Consider the following 21589-nt stretch of genomic DNA (forward strand, 5'->3'; position numbering starts at 1 on the left):
ACTTAAATCAGCAAGACAGAAGCCTGTGTTAAAATTATTGATTTTAATGTTGTCTTGCATTTGCAATTCATTTTTTTTTCTGAAGAACTTTAGATTTTCTCTGCSTGTAACCCTTTGACTGTGGATATTACAAGGAAATATAGCTCCTCACACTGTATCTGGATTCGTTTTATTTTGCAGGACAACATGGTGTATCCATACAAACTTATATCACTTAGAACATAGTCRGGCTCTTATTTATGAAGCTGCTTGGATTTCTGCTTAGGATTTGTTTCAGACTCTTCTTGTTTGGAAACTGGAACTAAGTTAACACACATACGGAGGACATCTTTGAAATACTGAGCTAACCCCAAAACATGTTTTGCACTTGAAAGTGAAGGAAATCCCGCTTAGAATTAACAAAACACTTGCTTCCAATTACTCTGTCCTTCAAGGCTTTCAAAGAAGGCCCGTTCATGCCTGTCTCCTGCCTTGCTGCTCTCCAGAGATGAGATGAGAAATTTTCTGCTGAGAAAATGTTTTCTCAACATTGACATCAGGGAGTTGCTGAACACAACTGGAAGCAAAACACACTCAGAGAGAAAATACTCTCTCTGCAAGCCCCGACCAGGCTGCTGCCCCTCTCCACCATGGGATCGCTCCCACAGCTGCTGTGTGCCGGCTGCTCATGGGGCAGCTGCTTCTCACTCGGGTGTGTGGCTGGGCAGGTGACGTGCACACCCTAACCTGTCTTTCTTAAATTTCCTTAATGTGAGGGATGCCAACAGAGTACATTGCTAAGACTGATATGATGCTTTTTCTATTTTGAATGTAATGTCACACAGGACTGTCTTCAAAGCGGCATCAGGCATTAGATTTAAATGCATTTTTAAGCCACATGTTTGAAAAAAACATGATGATGTTTTTTTCAGACACCACTGATGCCTACCTTGCCGGACATTTGTGCCCAGCAGAGATGTGCTGCCAGTGGAGCCCTTTTGCTCRGCTCGCCATCTGCTTCACCGAGGGCAATAGAAATTGAAAATGAAATAAAGTAGAATTGAGTTAAAAACAATTTCAAAAAGGAAAATCCTGGAGAGYGAGGCACGGCCTGCGCCCTGACCCTGTGGCAGTGGCCGTGGCCGCGGCGCCTGCGTGCGGGCAGCGACGGGCTGGCGCGGCGGGCGGCCGTGGGGCGGCGTTACGCTCGCCCGCGAGGAAGCTGTGGGCGGCCGGTAGCCACTTATGAGGGCGAGGGCCCCGCGCGCCGCCGCCTTTCCCCAGCGCTGCGGCTCAGCCTCCGCCTGAGGCCGCGGGGCGCACGGAGGCCGGCGCTCGCACCGGGGCTGGCAGTGCCCCCGGGCACCCCCCTGTGGGCAGGGAGGCAGAGAGAGAGAGGACAAAGCGAGTTTTCGCCCTTTTCCTCCCGCAGCACCGGAACGGGAGCAGGCAGGAAGCAGGGGGTGACGGCAGCCGTGGGGCTCGTGCCCCACACCGCGATTTCCCAAGGGCACAGCGCTCTCCTGTGCCATTCCAGGAGGCACACGAGCATGGCGTGCGGCCCCGAGGCCCCGCTGGCACCGTCCAGACGGGTGCRGAAGACCTTGTTCTGGCTCGGGCTCCTTGCATGTCACGTCATGAGCTTAGGTAAGGAGGAACACGGCTGCCCGCCTGCGCCCCAGCGGGCTGGTGGCGTCGTTCGCTGGGGCTGCCACTGGGCCAGGTTTGAGGCTCAGCAATGGCTGGGGAGGGCGATTTCTGCCTGGGAGGCATCAGYCCATGGGAGGGGAACCACGTCGGAGCTGTTGTGCCCGCACAGTGCTAGCGGAGCCGGAGYTCCTGCAAGCTGTGGCAGAAGGGGCCCAAATGCTCATACTCCAGCTCCTGTCTGTGGAGACAAGTGCTCCCTTCCCTGGGGTGGCTGTGCTGGGTCCGGGAGCGAAGGGAGGCTGGAGCGAGAGGAAGGCAGGCGACCCAACCAGCCATGAGAGGCTCAGGACGGGTTTCCTCAGCTGAGCGAAACGTTCACCTTGAAACCACGCAGAGCTGGTTCCGGAGCTGGGGTTTGTTACAGCTGCAAATCTGGTTGTGCCTCTGGACAGCTTTAGCGTTCCTCAGGAGCTAATGATGCTCTGGAGCAAACCCTGAGTGACCCTAGGCTTTGATTAAAAACTGAGTTGTGCAAATCCTAGCAACTCTTTGCGCTAATGTTGTGAAGCTGGGGGTCGGGCAATGCTCTCTGATCAGTTTTGTGTGGAGTTTCAGTGTCAGAGCTCTAAAACACAAATCGGAGCACTTACCAAGGGGTTGAATCACAGAGCTAGCCTGCAAAGAGAGCAGCCTCTGAAATCTCCTCTCCTGAGAGCTTGTCTCCTCTCCTCCCTCATCTCTGTGCATGCAAAGCACGTATCAAACACACAGATAATTTTTGCAGAGACTGCATGTGTAAAATACTCTATCCATGCACAGAACTGTTTTTCATTTTTTTAAGTGATTGCAAGATAATACTAAAGTAGCAATGGGAATATTATTCATCAGTTTTGTGGGTCTTTTTTAAGAAAAAAGTCTTCTGATTCTATGACCGAAGATGGGAAATATTTGGTTACCCAGTCTGATGTTTGGTGACATCCAGTACTACAAATAGAAGCACGTTATTTTTAGAAAACTTGGAGTTTGGACAGTKGCTTTTCTTTTTCAGATGGTTAGCTGTGCTTTCTCTGCTTGTAACATTTGGGTCTGCTGCCCAAATCAGTGAGAGGTAGAGCTCACAGAGTTACGGAGTCCTTGCATTTCAGCTAGCCCCTGGCCCAGCGCGAGCTCCCGAGAGCCACAGACTGCCCTGCCTCCTGTCTTGCCCTGTGGCTAGAGAGGGCACGTGGGGACTACTTGGAGCGTGGTGACTCCAAGGGCTTCCAGTCGCCTGGCGGAATCCRTTGGGTTGGGAGACACAAGGCACATCACAGACCAGCAAAGTTGGGTGATCCTGTTGCTGAGAGGTCTGTTTTCTCTAAATCAAGGTTGATTACAAAATTCCAAGGTTTAATGCTGCAAGAGGCAGACTGGGGGTGTAAGAGGGAGAGGGGAAGCTCTTTTAAAGAATAATATCAGCTTCTGGGATTTCTTCCCCAGTTTACAAGCCTATAGAATTCCTGGTGCCCCAGCAGCCAGGTCATTTGGCAGGCTACTAACAGCAACAGGACAGTGTGCTTTCTTTCCCCCTCTGTCCACACACTTAGACACTTTTACTTTCTCGTCAAAACTAAGCATTCCCACATGGTGACCTTTACGTATGCATATGGTACGTATACATATGCATCCTCTACTGTGCACATGCTCCTTCTGTAGAAGTTTTACTGGGACTGGCAGATAATGCCTTCCCTAGGTCGCCCACATGGACCACAAGACCTACTTCTGACCTCATCATGGCAAAATGGTGAAGCCCTGGAAGTCCGTCGTGGCCCTGCCAGTGACTTCCCATTCATTACTGAGCAAGTCCCCAAGGCTTCAATACGTTTATTTTCAGAACTGATCCCAGGCTCATGCCTGCATCAAGGCATAGCTGAAGCGRGCACTCAAAGTCTGTGGTTGCTCTTACAACCTCCCTGGGTTCAGCCCAGGTGTCCTGGTGCTTGCACACRCTCGTGCTGTAGCTCCCAAAGGCCAAGTAGCATGCTGAGATGASAGTGGGCTCTCTCTGCATATCATGTGCATGCTAAATAGTAACATGGGCATTGTCAGGATGAATTTTGAAATTCAAAGAATAGAAAAGGTATTTGAAGGTGGTGGAAGGGGCAGTAATTAAAAGGCTGATTTGAAGACTGTACTATATAGGATGCTGCATAAGCCCAAACTATGCAGCTATGGTTACTTCCCCTTAATTTTGCTGCCATAGGTTTCAGGTGACCCACTGAGATGTTACAGTAACTTACAGCAGTGGCTTATACCTGTGCCTTTGCATTTGTTATAGTAGGAAAGCATTGCTACAAGTCACCCTGGATTATTTTCCTTGTCCTGTGTGCAAACATGGAGTAGGCAGTGACTGCAGGGACCCACTGGTCCCTGTTTAGTGTGGTGAGAGAATTCCTTCTAGGCCTTCTGCAGTCCTTGCATCCGACCAGAGAYCGTCCAGTTCTCTGTTTCTTCCCTGTCCTGAAATTTTTGGGAAGTTTTGAGGAAAATCCCTATAGCATTTCTGAGTTGTTAGAGAGTGAGGGGGAAAATATCCACTTCCCTCAGCACTGAAAAACCATGTTTGCTCACAAGTAGCTCAGTCTGGGAATCCCCTCTCACATAGTGCTGCCAGTGAAGAGCCCAGGGCAGAGCTAGGTTTCGGAAAGGGACAAAGTGGGTTGAGAGCGAAAAAAAAGATTACTTGCTTCATAGTCACCCACTAGTGTCTAGTAATGAGATTGATTTGTGATCACAATGGATTTGTGGCTAATTTTTGTGCCAGCTTCAGTGTACACTTACTCTAGTGCAGTCTGAGTTGCAGAGATGGCAGGAATTTCTCCTGAGATACAAGGATTGCCCACTTCATGAGTGGATGCAAATTGAGTTTCTGTCCTATTGCTGTTGCTGCCTTTTTTTTTTTTTTTTTTTTTTTTTAATGAGTTTCTACCTCCTCCTTTTCCTGATACACAGAAAATAAATGTTTCGGTTAAAAAATAATGACAGTGGAACTAAGAAGGAACAACTTTTTCTGCCTATCCTGAGTGAAACCTGCTGGCCCAGCCTCTCTGGAGAAAGAGAAACTCACCCAGAGACTGTTGTGTTTCCTTACAGACTGTTTTACTTTTTTCCTGTTTTTTTTTTTTAATGAAAGATTTCTTAAAAACAAAACATTAATTAAAACATACACAAGACAAATTCTTAGACAATTGAAGTGTAGTTATATACATGCATAAATTACAGTTTGTAATGTTACCCACRTGATGCGTCTTTCACCCCCATTTTCTCCAATTTCCAGTTAGACCCGAATAAACCCAATTAGCTCTGCTGAGCTCACATTACTCTGAGGCCAATAACATTTTTGCATTTCTTGGATCACTGCCACATTTGTAACCTTTTTGCAATACCAGCATCGGACATTCTTGCATTCAACATGCAAACTTTTGGGCTGAATTTTACCCACTGTGGTGGGCTATTAGCAGAAGTTGCCGCCTTGTCCGCCCTCACACCTTTCCTGCTTGTTGCTGCCTCAATTCTGAGTTACAAGGCTGACTTCATGGCATGACGAATCTGACACAACTGAAGGTGGCCACTGATGGGGGCTTAGTTTTCTGTTGGACYAGCCCGTTGAATCAAGCTAGTCTGCAACCACTAGAGCCAAAGCAAGGAAAGTGAGTGGCCATGTGGCAGGTGCCAGGAAGATGCTCCCTTTTCCGTGGCAACTTGCTTTTACAGCAGGCTTTGTGTGCCATGAAATGGCATCCTGAAGGGCACAGCCACATGGCACAGCCACCCAGCATAGCAGAGGTGGCCACAGAGTTCATTGCCCCTGAGAGATGCATTCCTGCTCTTCTAGCCTCTGCTTCCAGCTGCACGATCCTCCCCTTGTTCACACGAAGCATAACACACATCTGGTCCTTGGATGAGCTAATTCAACTCCCAGCTTAGCAGATAATTCAACTCCCAGCTTAGCAGATTCCTTTTTTTTTCTTTGCTCTATATCCACAAAGCAGGGATAGAACCAGGCTCTGGAGAGATGTGCAAGTAAAGCAGTGGGAACACAACATGTTGGAAGGGAAAAGGGAGCCAGACTACCTCTTTCAGTATGAAGAAGTTGTTAGATCCATGAAGCTCATCACCTAACGCACCTTGAGGCCCTCCCAGGCTGGAGGAAAATTTCCACATTYAGAGAAATGCTCCTGACTTCTTAACATGTGTTTCCCACTCCGAGCACTACATGCATGCAGATTTGGTATTTTTCATGAGGTGGCAAGGCAAATGTGTAGTAGAGTGCAGAAAAATTTGTTTGCTTGGCAAAAGGAGATCATTTTTGTTTTCAAATACATGAATTTTATGTTTAATTGTAGCTTTTCTATCCCCGCCGAGGGACATCACTATCAAGAGTTTCAGGAGCTYATTTGAGAATATGCAGATCTTTCCCTGCATGGAAATGTCACAACCTTGCTTCTGCTTTTTCACTGTTATGCTTTTAAAATATTATTGGTCCCCAGGGACTCCCTGACTGAAAATAAAAGTGCTGACTGCTGGGTAGTGGTGGCATCTCCAGCTACACTGCACTCAGAATACACGCACTTGTTGGTGAGTCCACACTGCTACTGTAACATGTGAAAAGTTAGAGAAGACTCTGGAGACAAGCTCCTTTCTGCACTGCTGCCCTCTCCGTAGCAGCTAGCCTCTGCTGTGGTTTTAAATACTTGACAGACAAAGATTTCATCCCTGCTCTCGGGAAAGTGCTTCAGTCTAAACAGATCTCACTGTTAGATGTCGTTTCCTTTCAGCTGCAAGTGTCCCTTCCTCGCGCTAGCCTGACCCGTGAAGCTCCCCGCTGTTACCTGAGTGCCACAAGCGGTCCCTGCCCAAGTCCCTGTCATTTCACTCCACCTCTGGTCTCGGTAGCTTTCAGATACCTCTGGACATTTGTTCCCCTTTTGCTCTTCATCCTTTAGCTCATCACCATTTGCCATGCTGCACTTTTATATAGGGCTGTTTAATCTTTCCTCCAGCTGTGGGGTTTTTGTCACACTGGTTGACTGCAGAGTTTAGGGAGCTAGGGACCAGGCAGTCTTTAGAACAGCATAATGGTAATCAGGCTTGTAGCTTTGCTGGCTGTGTTGGGAAATTTTGCTATTACTGTAAATAGGTCRTTTTAATGTAAAAAATCCTTAATTTTTTATTCTGAGTGGGCTAATGTGGAAGCTTTAATACCTGTTTTTCCTGGTTATGGGGCACTTTGACCTTSTAGGAGCTCCTAAAGGGGGCTGGCCAACTGTGGAGCAGATGGTAGCAAGAGTCAGCAAACACTTAGGAAAATGTGGCCMTAAAGCAGCAGGGAGGGTCTCAGCTTCCCCAGCGATACCATGAGGATAGCAGTATAAGGACAGTAGTATGTGGAAATCAGGAAAATGAGGAGAGAACGTCTTCAGCTCAGAGACAAACAGAGGGAGTACAGAATGATCCAGTCAGTATGGGACAAAACATTTGGGGCTAAAGGGTGGAAAATAACAAATACTTTTTTCTTTGTGTATTATGACTCTCCCTCAAAGGCCTGTCTTACACAATGCCACATCTAGGCTCTGCCCAAAGCCAGGGTGCATCCTAAGAGCCAGCAATAGGAAGCTGATYGTGACAGGAACCAAAATATGCAAATCCTCTCAGGGCATCTAGATTTAGATTTTAGTTCTGAGTGCATGTCCCATCCTCCTACCCTCATCCTTTTTTTATTGTGGCTGGACTCACCCACTCCTAGTGCTGGGAACAGAGAATGGGCAAGGTTCAGAAGGAACACATCTCCAAAACACCCTTCCGCTCCTATTCCCCGCATGTCCCATTGACCTGGGTCCTTCTCCTTAGGCCTTTATCCACATAGAGAGGTTCAAAGCCAAAGGGAAGGGAGGCAGAAATGTGTCCCCTGCCGCCAGTGCTTTGGCCTCTCAGCTCCAGCTCCCCACTTGGCAGTGACACCTCGTCTCATGCTGAGGTGAGAAGTTTGCCAACCGGCTTGCGGTGTTAAGAGTTACGATCTTACTGGTCCGATGAAGTGAGCAGGCTGGACATACCCAAGCGGTGGGCTTGTCCCGGCGCAGGGCCCTTGTGACTCAAGAAGCAGAAGATTCGTATCTCAAGAAGTCCCAAAATGCAGAAGGGAGAAGGGTAGCAGCTGGCTGGAGCTGCCACGGGGCTCCTTACCGAAGTACTTCACATTACCTCCGGTGCCCTCAATTGCTAATTACACATCATGGAACTTCTCTGTGATTAACTGAGTTTCCTTTTCCCTAAAGAGAGTAAGGACTCAGTATCAGCACTTGCTTTCCTTCCCTCTCTGCATGGATCACCTTGCTGGCCCTAGTGGCGTAACGGTGATTAAGAGGGAGCRTGAAATCTAGCTTGTGATGAGCAGCTATTAAGACTTGAGAAAATGCAGTGTAACCTGCAAGTGAAGCAGCAATCAGAGAGAGGGTTTAGACAAAACTTGACAGGAGCAGCGAGTCTCTAAGAAACTGGGCCCACATTTGACACCAACATATGCTGAGAGCGCTGTGAGAATTGCTCTGGAATGAGTGTTAACTGCAGTACATCGTATCAAAACCGGTTAAGGAATATAAATAAGGCCCATACTTTTGATTTGTCCTTATTATGGGCCTGAGCTAACGCACAGCTGGAAGCAGTGGGGTTCGCACCTACCCTCAGACATGTGGTGCCATTTGGTCTGTAGACTCAGGAACATGACCTTTGCTTTTCACAGCTGCTTTGTGTTTCCAAGGATGTCTTTGCACACCAGATAAAATTGTATTAAAATCGAATGAGGGGTGCTAAAGGAGTCAGACAAAAAGTCCCCAAATATTGTAGGGTTATTGCATCTGTTGTCAAACCAAGCAGTATAAAGCTGGGCAAGTCAAGGTTATTTTTTTTCCTAAAAGGAATGTGAAAATCCCGCAATAGGAAGCTCGGAAAGTGAGGCTGCCGTACGAGATGGGGAGCCAGGTGCCAGAGCGCCGCTGCTCTCAGCAGGGTGCCCTCAGGCTGCGCTTCTGAGGCAGGCGGAGAGGACCTGGGGAGACCTGTCCAAATCCTTGCCCTGCCTTGGCCCTGCCATGTCATCATCACACGACTGGGTTAATTAATCGGTGAATTGCTGCAGACACATTTGTCTAGTCTGGGCCTGTATGATGAGCTGAGACTGGAGGTTGCTGCTACCAGATGAGATGTTTTTCTCTAGAAAGCCTTCCCTTCACCTCTTCGCTTTCACCACATTTGGGATGAGTAAACGAGCGTGACCTGCACAGAAATCATGGCAACAGGAGCTATCTTGATCTGGCCTGCCGCTGCTCGGCCTTGTCAGGGCCGCGCAGAGCAGCTGAGGGGAGGCAGCAGGCCCGCCACCATTCCTGGCACAAAGCTCCTGCTCGGGCTTGTGCAAGGTGAAAGGACCACTCGCTCCAGCTTTCTCAGGGCTCCCTCTGCGTGCTTCTCCAAACGCTCAAGTGGAGTCTGGGGAGAAGGTACCTGGGAGGCTTCCCCTGTGCTCATGCCCAGGTTAATACTCTGCTGCAAGCGCTTTAGAGAGGTTGGCCAGCTGGGCCTGCCTTCTCCCTGTCCATACGCTGTCTTGCTCACTCCCCTGGATCTCCACAGCCAAATGCAAGTGGAAGGCGATGACTTTAAGCATTAATGAAAATGTCGCAGTGACTCCACACTGATACAGAGCGTCTTATGGGGTCTTTTCTGTGATCAATGTATTCATGAGAATTAGTCACAACACTGCTTTAGCTTTTAGCTTAAAGACAAAGCATGTCTTCAAGTATAGCAGAAGCCATGGGCTGAATTCTAAGTCTGTGAAAAGCTTTGGGAGAATCCTGATTCCTCACTGGCAAAATCACCTGGGACAAAATAAAGAGACAAAATAAAGAGTAGTGAGGAGTCTTCAGTTGCTGAAAGACTCAGCTTTTTGTAATTAAAAAAGAAAAAAGAAAGATGATTCTCTGCCTTGCTTGGAAATCCTCACAGATTTCCTGTAAGCTTGGTTTAGGGGAAAATGTGCTACTGAGAAAGTGACGGGCCTGAGCTTGAGAATTACCTAGGGACCAGCAGGCTGTCCGGCTGCGTTTCCCCGCACCGAGCCCTGGGGAGAGGCGCTGGGACCCGCCGCACATGCACAAGGTCTTCTCCTCAGCCCTCCAACTCGGGAGACATGGGAGACACGGGCCCCTCGGGAAGGGGCCCCTGCTTAGCTATGGCGGGACACCCCTGTGCACCCCTGGGGACAGAGTCAGTTTGGGGACTAACTTGCAGATGGACAGACAGGCAACGGTTGCGAGGATGCATAGGGCAGCTCTTGGAGAAAATCGCAGGTCTGTTTTGATCCTCCCCATTTTGGAGGGCCAGTTCACAAGTGTGTCAGTCAGTGGTGTCAAAACCCAACAATTTGCCTCAGATTTTTGCAGAACTGTTAAGTCAGTTAAACTGTCWTCTGTGCTGCTTACACAGCAGGGTCAAAGGACTTCAGGCCCAACAAAAAGCATCTTCTTTTCATGTGTTTTGCTCTGGGGATTGTGTGAGAGGTAAGCGAGAGAGAAGAATGGCAAAATAGATGAGAAAGGCAGAGAAATGGGGGATAGAAATGGGGAATGGAGAGGAAAGCAAATGGCACCAGGGTTTGCATTCACCGGGAATTAATTAAAGGTATCTAACATTTTGACACTGCTTCTCTAAGGCATCATGTGGTCGTCTGCTTTCCAGGTCAGTCAAATATCTTCACCGTGCCTTTGTCYCAGAGCTGGCTAGCTCTCCAGTACTGTTGGTTGTACGTGCTGCTGAGGAAAAGAAAATTTCCTCTGTGGCTTGAGGAATTTCTAAAACTTGGGTGGGCAAGGAATAAAGGAAATCAGGATCTTTTTTTGTTAAAAGATAAGGATTCAAGAGCTTTTCTACTTTTCCTGACAGCAGGTTCTGGCTTATAGAGCAAGTCAGGATGGAAGCTTTTCCTCTGAACTTCCTTTCTGCCCTTAATTAGCTAGGCTCTGTGGGGGCATTTTCAGCATGGTAATAGTTTGAATTAAATGTGTTTTTCTGCCTAGGGAAAAGAATGTCAGCCTTTGCAATGGTTTGGTGTTGTCACGCGTTGCAGGGCTCCAGTGAAGTAGCTGCCATTAGTGCACACCAAGTGATCGAGTGAATTTCACTGGGGGTGGGAAGAGAAGGGAATGTTTTTTCCAGAAGAGTCATTAAAAAATGTTTCCATGGTGGATGCCTCTCCCACAGCCTGGTTATAGAGTGCGTCCAGCACAGAAATGGGACAGAACTCAGTTTTCATTTTTGCTTTGCAGTTCACCTTTAAAGTGAAAGGGGACTTCTGTAGGGCTGAATGACTCTTCATAGACTCTGGTTCCTTCAGGCTTGTAGCATTCAGGTTGCAGTTTCAAGGGTTCAGAGCCTTTTAAGGGTAGATGTGACATAAGTAGGAGTTTCCAGCCCTGGCACATGTACTGCCGAGGAGGTTTTTGTTCTCCTTTTGGTTGTGAAGGAGACTCGTAGGGGCAAGGCACAGAGAACCTCATGCAACTCATGATGCGGTATCACCCTGACATTTACAGTACGCCTACTCTTCCTCTATCACTCCAAATGAAAATATAAATCACGTATTCGATGGTGGTATTGCTGGAGTCCACAATCACAGCTTTCCAGGCTGCTGTTGGAAGTCTCCCCAGCAGCTCTCAGCAAGCTGAGAGTTCAGCTCAGAGCTGAACTGAGGGGCTGTGCAAGGAGGTGGCTGAGGAGAAGCGAGCACACACGAGCACGCATGCACACAGGAGCATGCGGATGCACAGGAGGAGGAACTTCGAGAATCGCAGCTGAAAGTGGCCTGCTTTTAAAGCAAGCAGAAGGAAATGCTTTTTCACATAGCGTGTAATCTGTGGACCTTGTTGTCACAGGATGTTGTGAAAGCCAAAAAAGAAATGCGTGTGTTCTGTGAGGGGCAAGATCTATTCTTGAGAGGTGCGCCTGTCAACAGCCATTAAATTGTCGATCTCAAGAAAGCCCTGAATGTGTGCTTGCCATGCCCAAGGTTGGCACGTCATGGCCRTTCCTATCCTGTGGAAAGTGCAACAACAATTTTTCTCTGCTGCTTTGCTATTRGTGGCTGGCTGACACAGGTCAGTGGGCTGAGTGGGCTCCTGGTCTGCCCTAGTCTGGTTATCTTAGTCTATTAATCATTTTATAAGGGAAAGTACAGCTAGCCACAAATAAAAATGTATCTTGCCCCTCTGGAAGACCAATAAAGTACCAGAGGGAAGGGCAAAAAGTTAAATGACAAGTTGCTAATTTAACTATATAGCAATTTTTACTTGATTAATATAAAACCAATATTGCCTCTCCAGGATTTTTCTGTGTGTTTCCTACCAACTTGGTATTAAGCCTGCAGGTGTGCCTCAGGTGGGGTGGTGCTCATTTCAGGTCAAATCTCAAGCACTCCATCTGGCTTCATGAGTGCTGAATTTCATCTAGTAGCTCGTGATGCTGCCCAAGTGTCCTTGTCTCCCTCCAGCACCCACAGCTGGAGGACTGCAGAGCATTTCACAGGCGACAGCCTAGGACAGGGGTCCATATGCAGCAGGAGCCTTGCTCTTTGATGGCACCCCAAGGGTATGTGAGCACTGTGCACACGTACAGGGTGGCTGCCCTGTACTGCGTAAAAATAATGTGTGTTTCAGTGTCAGACAGGTTTTACCGCTTGGCTTTGCCAAAGCTTCAGCTCGCAGCTGAGCTAAGGCTGAGATTCTTTGCATGGATCTTGCGTCCACGTCACCACATTGGTTGGCATCACATTCTGCTCATCAGTAATGTCCTCCCTGCTCAGGGCTCTCCCCCTGTCTCTGTCAGACACATTTCTTATCTATTCTGCAGGAGAGGAGAAGGAAATTTGAGTCTTCTCTGGTCTGAGTCCATTTGTTTGCTTATTTTTCCGCCTTTCGTCAACGAAATGCAGGAGACCTGTAACCTCTGTCAGTACTGCATTGCTGTTCCAGCAGAGGCAAGGGCTTCTCCCTGGCTCCCCTGGATTCCCCGCCTCTGCAGGAGCCTACCCACTGAGAAGAGAAAGGAGGRTGGGAAAGTCATTTTGATCATGGGAACAGAGTGCAAGGAAGTCTTGATGTGAAGCAAGAGTATTGCTGCTAACTTGGGCAAAGTTGCATCAGATTTCCCCCTTTCAAAAGCTTGTTATTGTAGCATCATTCCTATATCCTGAGTTGGGCACCTGCATGTGGCCTGGGCAAGCGTTTTGGGAGCTGGCTAGCTTGCAATGGTCCCAAGGGAGGACCGTGGCCCTTAGATTTGTCTTAGCTAGACTGGGCAAAAAYTATGGCTCTGACTTTTGTTTATTGCTGTAGGATTGTGTCTAACTTCTGGGATTTTGGAAGTTTCTTGTCCTTAACATAAAAATGATATTCCACTGTTGCCCAGTTTGGAGTACAGGAAATATACAATCAAAGATGATACAGACATTCCTAACACTGAGTTCTAAACAGGGAGTACAGAGGAGATGTTTAGATACTAGCAGTTTGTGCAGTGTACATTATTATCCTTTCAGATGACTAWCATATTTGTTCTTTGCCACACAGTGGATTTTCTTTAAGGTTCCAACAAAAATTCTTCTCAGGCAGGTGACCCTCCTGCCTGACCTCAGCAGTCCATGAATGTTGAAACCCTTGTGTGCCCACTAGCTAGGAAACATACGTGTGATTTGAACATCCCAGAAAAGGTATTGCCAAGGTGGGCTCCTCTCCTTGCAGAGCTGTAGCTGTGAACTACAGGTCTGTGCATAGAGGGATGAGCAGGTGAAGACAAGAGTTGGAGCAGGTGAGTTCTCCACAGAAGCTCCTGGTACCAGGACACACCACCATCTCACTGCCTTTCATTTGCTCTCTCTTAGGCTACGCAGTGGAGAAAAAAGTGGCCAAAGGCAAAGTGGGGGAAAAAGTTGGCCTGCCCTGTTGTCATGAAATACCCAGCACAGAAAGCCTGCGCAATTACCGGGTCTACTGGCAGAAGAACATCACGGAGGTGGTGCTTGCTTACGCAGAGGGGGAGAAGATCTCAAGCAACGAGCGCTTTGACAATCGGACCCAGCTCAACAACCGCAATCTCACCCTGTGGATCTCTCCYGTGGAAATACTGGACAATGGCCCCTACCAGTGCATCGTGCAGCACCTCAAAGTTTTGCAAAACTCAGTTGTACCCAACATCGTGTGTGATGAACCTGTGACCCTCTACATTACAGGTAGGTTGGTTGCCTCCTGTCACCTGAGAGCCTTCCTATGGAGATAAAGGCAATTCTACAAGTTTTGCTCAAAGTGAAGCTGTCAGACCTCATGTTAACCAGGAAGCCCCCCAACAATGTCAGAACCTGTTAAGTCCCCTTTGCTTGCCTTCCATCAGCCTCTCCCCCAGCTTCACAAACCCACCTCAGGTGCAGACAACATTTGTGCGTTGTCTCCCAGCACCAGCCCCCTGACTTCCCCTGGTAAGGACCTCTCCTAGAGGTGTCTCCTGAGACACCTACCCCATGGCCGGTCAGTGCTCTGGGGCGCCTCTGCCCCCTGCTGTCTTTTGGGTGAAGCTGAGACCAAGTCCTGGGTGCAAGGTGAGTGCTTTCCCCATCAAAACGCAGTGTGCCTGCTTCCCGCAGGCAGAGCAGCACCCCCAGCCTGTGTCACACCCCAGAGGGGACCAAGACGTTCTATGAGACTGGCAGGTTGGAAAACAGCTCCAAAGCCTAAGGTCTAAGCTAGCTGCAGCTTTGAGGCTTTTTACCTTAAGAAACAATGTAAGTCCCTTTGCTCAAAACGAATCTGAATCTTTTCTTGGAGGCTCRAAAAAGTTCCGTTTACATTATTTTCCATTTGCTTTACTGTCTCTGCCGTGGTTAGTTTCAATCAAATGCAGAGATACTGGTAATTTCATATTTGTACATACATTTACATTTATATATACATATTTTGGCACGAATACTTTTAGCTGTGAAAGTTTCAGAAAGCTTCTAGAAGAGTCAGTGAGTAAACACTCCCCATCTTGAGTGAGATTGTAACCAAAATAAAAAAAAAAAGAGGGGTTGACCATTGCATGTCTGCTTGGGGAAGTGTAGGGTGTATGTGAAAGGACATAAGTTCACTGATTCATCCAATGACTGGGAAAAAAAAATGGGAGCTGTGTTGCCAGATCCATCTCCARCCATAGAAGGAAATACTGCTGAGGGTCGAGGAGTTACCTGCATGGGAAATGTGAGATGACTTAGTCATAGACGTTAGCCTCCCTTTGAGAAGGAAGGATGAGTGAATGTGGGGCTCAGCAAAGGGAAAGCTTCCGTCAGCTTTAGGCCATTGCTTCAGTCCAGCTGCCCCAGGAGAAGCTGAAACTTGTTACGTGCTGGTGACTGCTCGGTGAAGTGGCTTTCCAGGCTGGATATGAAATCAGTGTTGCTCAATAGTTACTCATTAGTTTACACTGTAGGTTCACTGTTCTTAAGCCATGAAAGACTCCAAGGGGCCACGTCCCCTTCCCCATTGTCCTGCCCGTGTGCATGGGCTGTCCACCTTTTGCAGCCCTGTGCAGCCCTGTGGTGGGTTGGTGATGCAGACAGGCAGCTCCTCCAGGCAGTGCAGTGCAACCTGCTGCAGCTCCCTGCCCGGCCTCACTGCAGTTGGGGCTGACACTGGCTTGGGGGGAGCAATGGACTTGCAGCAGATGGGGTGGGAAGGAGAGGAGCAGGATTTGGACCCTTTAGATCAGTGGGGTTGGTGTGACTTGCAGTCTGGACACACAGCTTCTTCTCCTGCTGAGGACCCACAGAGATTTTTTTCCAGGGCAAGAGCTGCCTTAGGGARTTCTTGTACCACCCCTTATATCCTCCTTACTGCCCCATCCAGGCCCCATCCAGCACCACCTTTCTTCTTCCTCACTCAGATCAGTTTTCTCATCCATTTCACCGTGCTGAGAAAAATGTGTGGTGGAAACACGGCCTCTGTTCTTTAGGGGAGGGTCCATTTATTGCTAATATTTTTGCAGTGAGTAGTACACTGCGTCTGTGCTCTCAGATGGGCCTTCTGGAGGGACTGTARTACAGAAAAGTAACTTGCTCTCTTGCTGCCTGGCCTGGCTGAGAGGCAGGCCAACATCTGACTCATTTCTGGTCTTGCCAGAGCTGAGGCCTCTGCGAGCCCTGCTGGGAAGGGTCTGAAGAGGGAGGGGGAAAGGGACGTTGTTCATCATTGCATGTAATACAACTTATTATTCTGTCAGTTCATATTCGGTCCTGTATTTTCCCCACCTGTTCTGTAACTCCTTCTGGTGCTTCACAAACTGCTGCAGGCAGAGAGAGAACGTGCTGCTCAAAAGACAGGGCCATGAAATCCTTGGCCCTTGGGATACTGACCAGGCAGGTAGAGAGGTGAAGACCAAAACCGTATCCACTTAAGACTGTGGAAGGAATGCTAAGGCATAAGAAGGGCCATGCATACTGGGACAGCTTGAGTAAGAAGAGAAGCACCTGAGGGAGGAGGGTGGTCTCTGCTTGGATCACGGGTGACTAGGACCCAGAGTAACTGAAGCTGTTTCTTGTTTCAGCTGACTTCAGCGAGCCCAGCGTAACAGCAGAAGTAATCACCAGCTCCTGTGAATTCGATGAGGTCATGTTAAGATGTTCCTCTCATGGAGGATTCCCCAAGCCCCAAATCTCTGGAGTCCTCAACAACAGGGCTGTGGCGTGGAATGCCACCTGGGTGTCTGAGTCCAGCAACAGCCCATACAACGTCACCGGCAACATGCAGCTCAACTTGACTGAGGACACCAACCTCACTTGCTCTGTGGAATACAACGGCTTTGCCAAGTCTACTAGCTTGCTTCTGAGTAGGTTTTTACTTACTTATACATTGTTGTAGAAATATTCTGTGGAATTTGCTGAAGTGCCCTCTGAGGAAGTGGCAGATTTTGCATATCTATTCTTTCAGGGATGGTCCAACCAACTCATGTATGAGCTGCTCACCAAAATATTTCAACGCCTGTAAGGTAACAGGGTTGGGAAAGTAGCATTGGACAAGCAGCTTTCCTGCTGCTTCATTGTGAGTGATGACGACCCCAGAGGGCTGAGTAAGCAGTAGGATCCCATTGTGGCCCAGTGGTATCAGCTTCATCATCCCAGTGGGATTTCTGCCATCCAGTGCCTGGCTGTACTGGCACATGGATGTGGCATTTGAATGGAAGGGCTTGAGAAGGGTGTGTGCCTCAAAAGCCACATGCTGCACTTAAAAGGAACTTTCTCATTTAACAAACTGGCATGTTTTGTGCAGCTTAGGCATCAGAAACTGCCAGCTGGGGTCTACAAGAAAGTTCTGCTTCCCCACATGTGTTTAATATTGGGGCTAACTGGTATGGGTAAAATGGCATCACTGCACTTGGCTTGAAAGTGATAAAATAGCCTGTGCGTAAGGGACAGGAGGAAACAGCATGAAGCAAGGCAGCACACTAGGCTCCAGATGTTTTGTGGTAGAAAGGAATTTAAAGGAAATTCCTTAAAGCCATAAAGATTTCTTTTTACTGGTATTACCAAAAAAAAAGGTCTTTTAAAATATGTCTTTGGGTCTCATGTTTTGACTGTAGAGATATAGGCATTTTAAAGGGAAGATTAGAGAATACAAGAGCTATTTTTCCTAGGGAACAATACCTTATTCACCTTATTCATCAAACCTTATTTATTCAAACAATTTTACTAAAATGGAATGGACTTATGAGAAAGGTGCCATTTGGCTTCAGGAAAAATGCCAGAAACTAGTGCATGCTGAATATTGCTTCTTGCTAGATGTAGTGTGTAACCTTCCTAGAGATGCTAATGGAAGAACGTGATGAATTTCACACTACATAGAAAAGACAACCACCACCAACAAACACAAACAAACAAACAAAAAAAGCCAACAAAAAAGCAGTAATATTAAGACACCATTGTCACATAAATTCTCAGAGGAGGGCTCAACAATCACAACAGCAGTCACAGAGCCCCCCCTTTTAACATGCAACTACTTATACTCAAGTATGATTTGAAATGTTTCTCAAAACAAACCTTTTCTGAACAGAGACTGCAGCCTCTGGAAAGCACAGGAGACAAAGCTTAAAGCTGTGAGGGAAGCCCTGGAGTGGGGCCATGTGGGATCAGATTGTAGAGGGCAGTCGAGTTTCTTAGAAGTCAAATGCTTCTTAATTGTGCTAGCTGCGATGATGAAATATCAAGATCTATGAGTGTGCATTAAGTCTGCCCTGCTTTTAAGTCAAGGTTAACCAAACTGTACAAGTATGGCACATTATCTGTTCTAATTTCCGAGTGAAAAATGGCTTCCTCCAGTGATGAAAAACAAGGGATCCAGATCCACTGAAACTCAACTCTGCTCAACACTCTCTCAATGTCATGCAGGGAATGACACCATTTTAATTTTATTTAATGCATCTTATCTGCTGCCACCTGTGAGTTCAGAGGAAAAGATGAGGCACAAAACTGCCTAAAACAACCTGCCGAGTACCTCTGAGAATGTAAACTTTCTAGATATTGGCTCAGAGTTTTTAATCAAGCCAGATGCTTTGAAAAGAGTTTATATATTTCTTTTAGCTAGTGCCTACCTCCATCCTTTTCTGAACAGACATCCAGCATTTAGGACTCTAGTGTTTTAAAAATGTCAGCACATAACAAATGTGGGGGAATGGAGCGGCCTTTACAGCTTAGGTGCCAGCTTTGTCTCCTTGCTTATTGGATAAGTGTATTTTTGGGCTGCATACCTAAGGTAGAGTTTGAGCAGAACCACCCAGATTCACATACCTGCTCCTACATGGAAGTGCAAATATGATATGGGGCCTCTCACTTATGTTTTATTTCTTCTCTCTCAGAAAAAAGAAAAGACTGTGTTCTTCCTGCTGTAGCTCCGTCTTATAATGTTGTTATTGCTTCAAGCATCATCATCATCATCTTCCTTTTGGCTGTCACCTTAGCAGCAAGATTCCTCCCGAGGCACAGTAAGTACAGCTCCTTCTTCAAGATACAGTTTCTCACTTCTTGTGGAAAAACTCTTTAAATATCTTTTCTAGAAATTGCACTGATACACTAGATATTTTTGTACCTCCTTCTCATTTCCTTTTTTTTTTTTTTTTTTTTTTTTTGGTATGTGGCATCTACTGTCACAAAATCTAAGAACAACTCTGTACTTCCCTACGTTTTGCTGTACAAGCAGCACCAGAGTTCAGGTCTGAGACTCAAAGAGTGATTGGTATTTTAGTCAGCAAATTGGAATATTTCTAAAGAGCGGGGGGGTAAACAGAAATGAAGAGATACACGAAGGTTCACATTTGTTTTAAAGTGCTAGAAAATGCTAAGAATTTTGGTCACGATAGGTACAAATGAGAACTGTTTTCAAATGGGAACTCTCAGTGCACCCTGCTGGATGAGTCCTCAGGAAAGTCACATGGCCAAGTTGCAAAATTGTGTCAGGGCCATAGGAGGGACTTGAGCAGAGCAACCCCCGACTTCYAGGGGACTCATCACCTACCAGGATMTCAGTGAGGGGGCACGGATTTGCCTTCTTTGTGGAGCCCACAAGGGCATAGGTGGGCCACCCTGTCCCACTTTATGAAGCCTTCAGTAACTCCAGGTGTGTCCAAGAGTTCTTCACCTCGGGACATCTCTGTCCCAAAAGGGAACTTGCGCATATCTGAGTTAGGTGGCAGCTTAGATTTGGGKTTTTTTTGGCAGAGGGATCTAAATCTCATGTCCTGTCTGTTGCTTCCAATCATGTCTAGGCTGACCTAGCCAGCAAGTGCTTAGAATGAGCAGACATCTACTAGAACTAAAAAGGCAGCCATGCATCCAGCCAGTACTGGAATTCAAGAGCAGTTTGTGTCTCATCTCCACCCCTTCAGTGGCTTTGTAAGGCAGTCTTGGAGAAGGACCTTGTCTTAGCAATCATTGACTTGTCTTCGTGCCACGCTCTGTTCTAATAAGCACGATTTATGAATATGGCACTGTGTAGATGCCATATACTTCACAGAGCTTTCTGTCAGGTCAGGCTATGCTATGGGTATTGCTATAGGGTGTGCAGATGCACTGCAAGTGAGACCCTGCCAAGGGGGAAAAAAAGAAAAGTAACTAGTCCCTGAAAATTTTCTCGTATTTATTTTTTGTGAGTTCTTCACTCAATTATGCTTTGTTAAATTTGTTCTGGATTTCCATGTATTAATGAGGGATTTTCCTTTTCAGTCTGTTTTCAATGTTGTATGCCTCAAAATTCASAGCAAGATGTGAAAGAAAGCATGAAGACAGTTGAATTCTCTAAAGTGACATCTGAAACGTCGTCTGTATGACCAGACCATACTTGCAGGTAGTGTTCTTCACCATTCTTCTCTTGGCACATAGATTCTCAAATATTATTAGATTCTTATGAAATGCTAGCTCACAAAATTCTCTATGCCTTTTAACATGAATGTGCAGTGTTATTTAGGGTCAAAAGCTATGGAATGATGCTGCTGTTGTTTGAAGGAGAGTACAGAAACTGCCAGGAAGAGTCTGACTTGGCATGAGTTTATAACTACAAAACACTAGATTAATTTTGGCTTGAAAGCTCAGCTATGTCCAGTGTTGTGTCCTCCAAAAAGACATTTTTTCAAGTCAAGAGGTTGAAGAAAAGATTACCAGCTAATTGCTGCTATTGATATTGCTATCCAGGTGACCGTATTTCCTGCTCTCACCACAGCACAGTGAATTGCCGGGGGGATATATTAACAGTAGCAGCTGTAGAGTCCTAGAAACCATGAATTCCTCAAGCTGCGTGTTGTAGTAATCTAAAGGCTTGAAAATCTTGAGACTGAAAGAAGGGGAAAATATAATTCAGACCACTTTTCTCATTTCCAAACCTGACCACCCCCTCATATTTTCCTCAGGGGAAGGCCCTATCTAGAGCAGATACAAAAACCTTGGTTAGCAYGAAGTCCTGGGGCTTTTGTGAGTACCGCTCCCTGGTGGGAGTTTACCTACTGAATAAATCCATTCTGCCACATTCCCCTTTCTTATAAAAATGGGTGATTTTTTTCTCTTTAAACGGCTGGTGTTTCCTAGCTGCAGGGCCCGGGATGGTTGCTGTCTGTGAACAGAAAATGAGAATTTAGAAAAGCTCGCACGAGAAAAGCGCGCGGCCTCCTCAGTGCCGGGCTCTATTGCCCGAACCCAAAGGGGCTGCGCTGAGCCCCGTGCTGCCGCAGTGGGGGAGCAGTTCCCAAGCCCCCTGCTCCGCAGCTCCAGGGCTCCGGCTGCTGCTCCCAAGGCTCTCGCGGGAATGCGGCGCCGGCCTGGGGCCCTCGGCAGCACCAGCCTGGAGCAGCCGCTGGCTCCGCGCAGCACCCTGCGCATCTTCCCTGCAGCAGGAGCCCTCTTGTGGACTGCGCCAGGAGACTCCCGTTCGGCTCTCGGCTCTGCAGCATTCTCGGTTACTTTCAGGATTAAGAAGCAGGGAAAACAGTAAAGTCTTTCCTTTGTGCCCCCTCAGGTTTCCTATCCTGTATATCCTACACTGCGGTCCCCCTGCTCTCTACGGCAACGCTTACTGCAGTGACCCTTCGGCTCTCTGGAAGGGGATGAGAGCGGGCAGAGAAACCCACTCAAGAAGACTGACAAGATTCCTGAAGGAGCAGCAAAGCCCACCTATGTGCTGTGCGGTGGCCACATCGCCGCTGGAACTGCATCCCCAAGGAGGCTCCATACCGCTGGAGCAGCGACGGGCCCGGCGCCGGCATCGCGCTGCTCGGGACACCACGTCCAGCGCTGGGGACACGTTGCCTTTGATGCTGTCCCGGTGCAAATCAGGGGGCTGCAGAGCTCCAGCAGGCAGCCTGCGCCCCC

General features: G+C 47.5%; 1 protein-coding gene across 1 annotated transcript; it reads left to right on the forward strand.

Moving 5' to 3' along the window:
- Positions 1-1529: 1529 nt before the first annotated feature.
- Positions 1530-21341, forward strand: CD80 (CD80 molecule). The gene is made up of 6 exons (XM_026040634.1): positions 1530-1626; positions 13598-13945; positions 16288-16569; positions 18592-18717; positions 19955-20075; positions 21237-21341. The coding sequence occupies exons 1-5, from the start codon at positions 1530-1532 to the stop codon at positions 20056-20058; spliced, it is 957 nt and encodes a 318-aa protein (XP_025896419.1). The 3' UTR covers positions 20059-20075; positions 21237-21341.
- Positions 21342-21589: the final 248 nt, after the last annotated feature.

The sequence above is a fragment of the Nothoprocta perdicaria genome, unplaced genomic scaffold, assembly GCF_003342845.1.
Source record: "Nothoprocta perdicaria isolate Ctin4 unplaced genomic scaffold, notPer1 scaffold_100, whole genome shotgun sequence".
NCBI classification, from domain to species: Eukaryota; Metazoa; Chordata; class Aves; order Tinamiformes; family Tinamidae; genus Nothoprocta; species Nothoprocta perdicaria.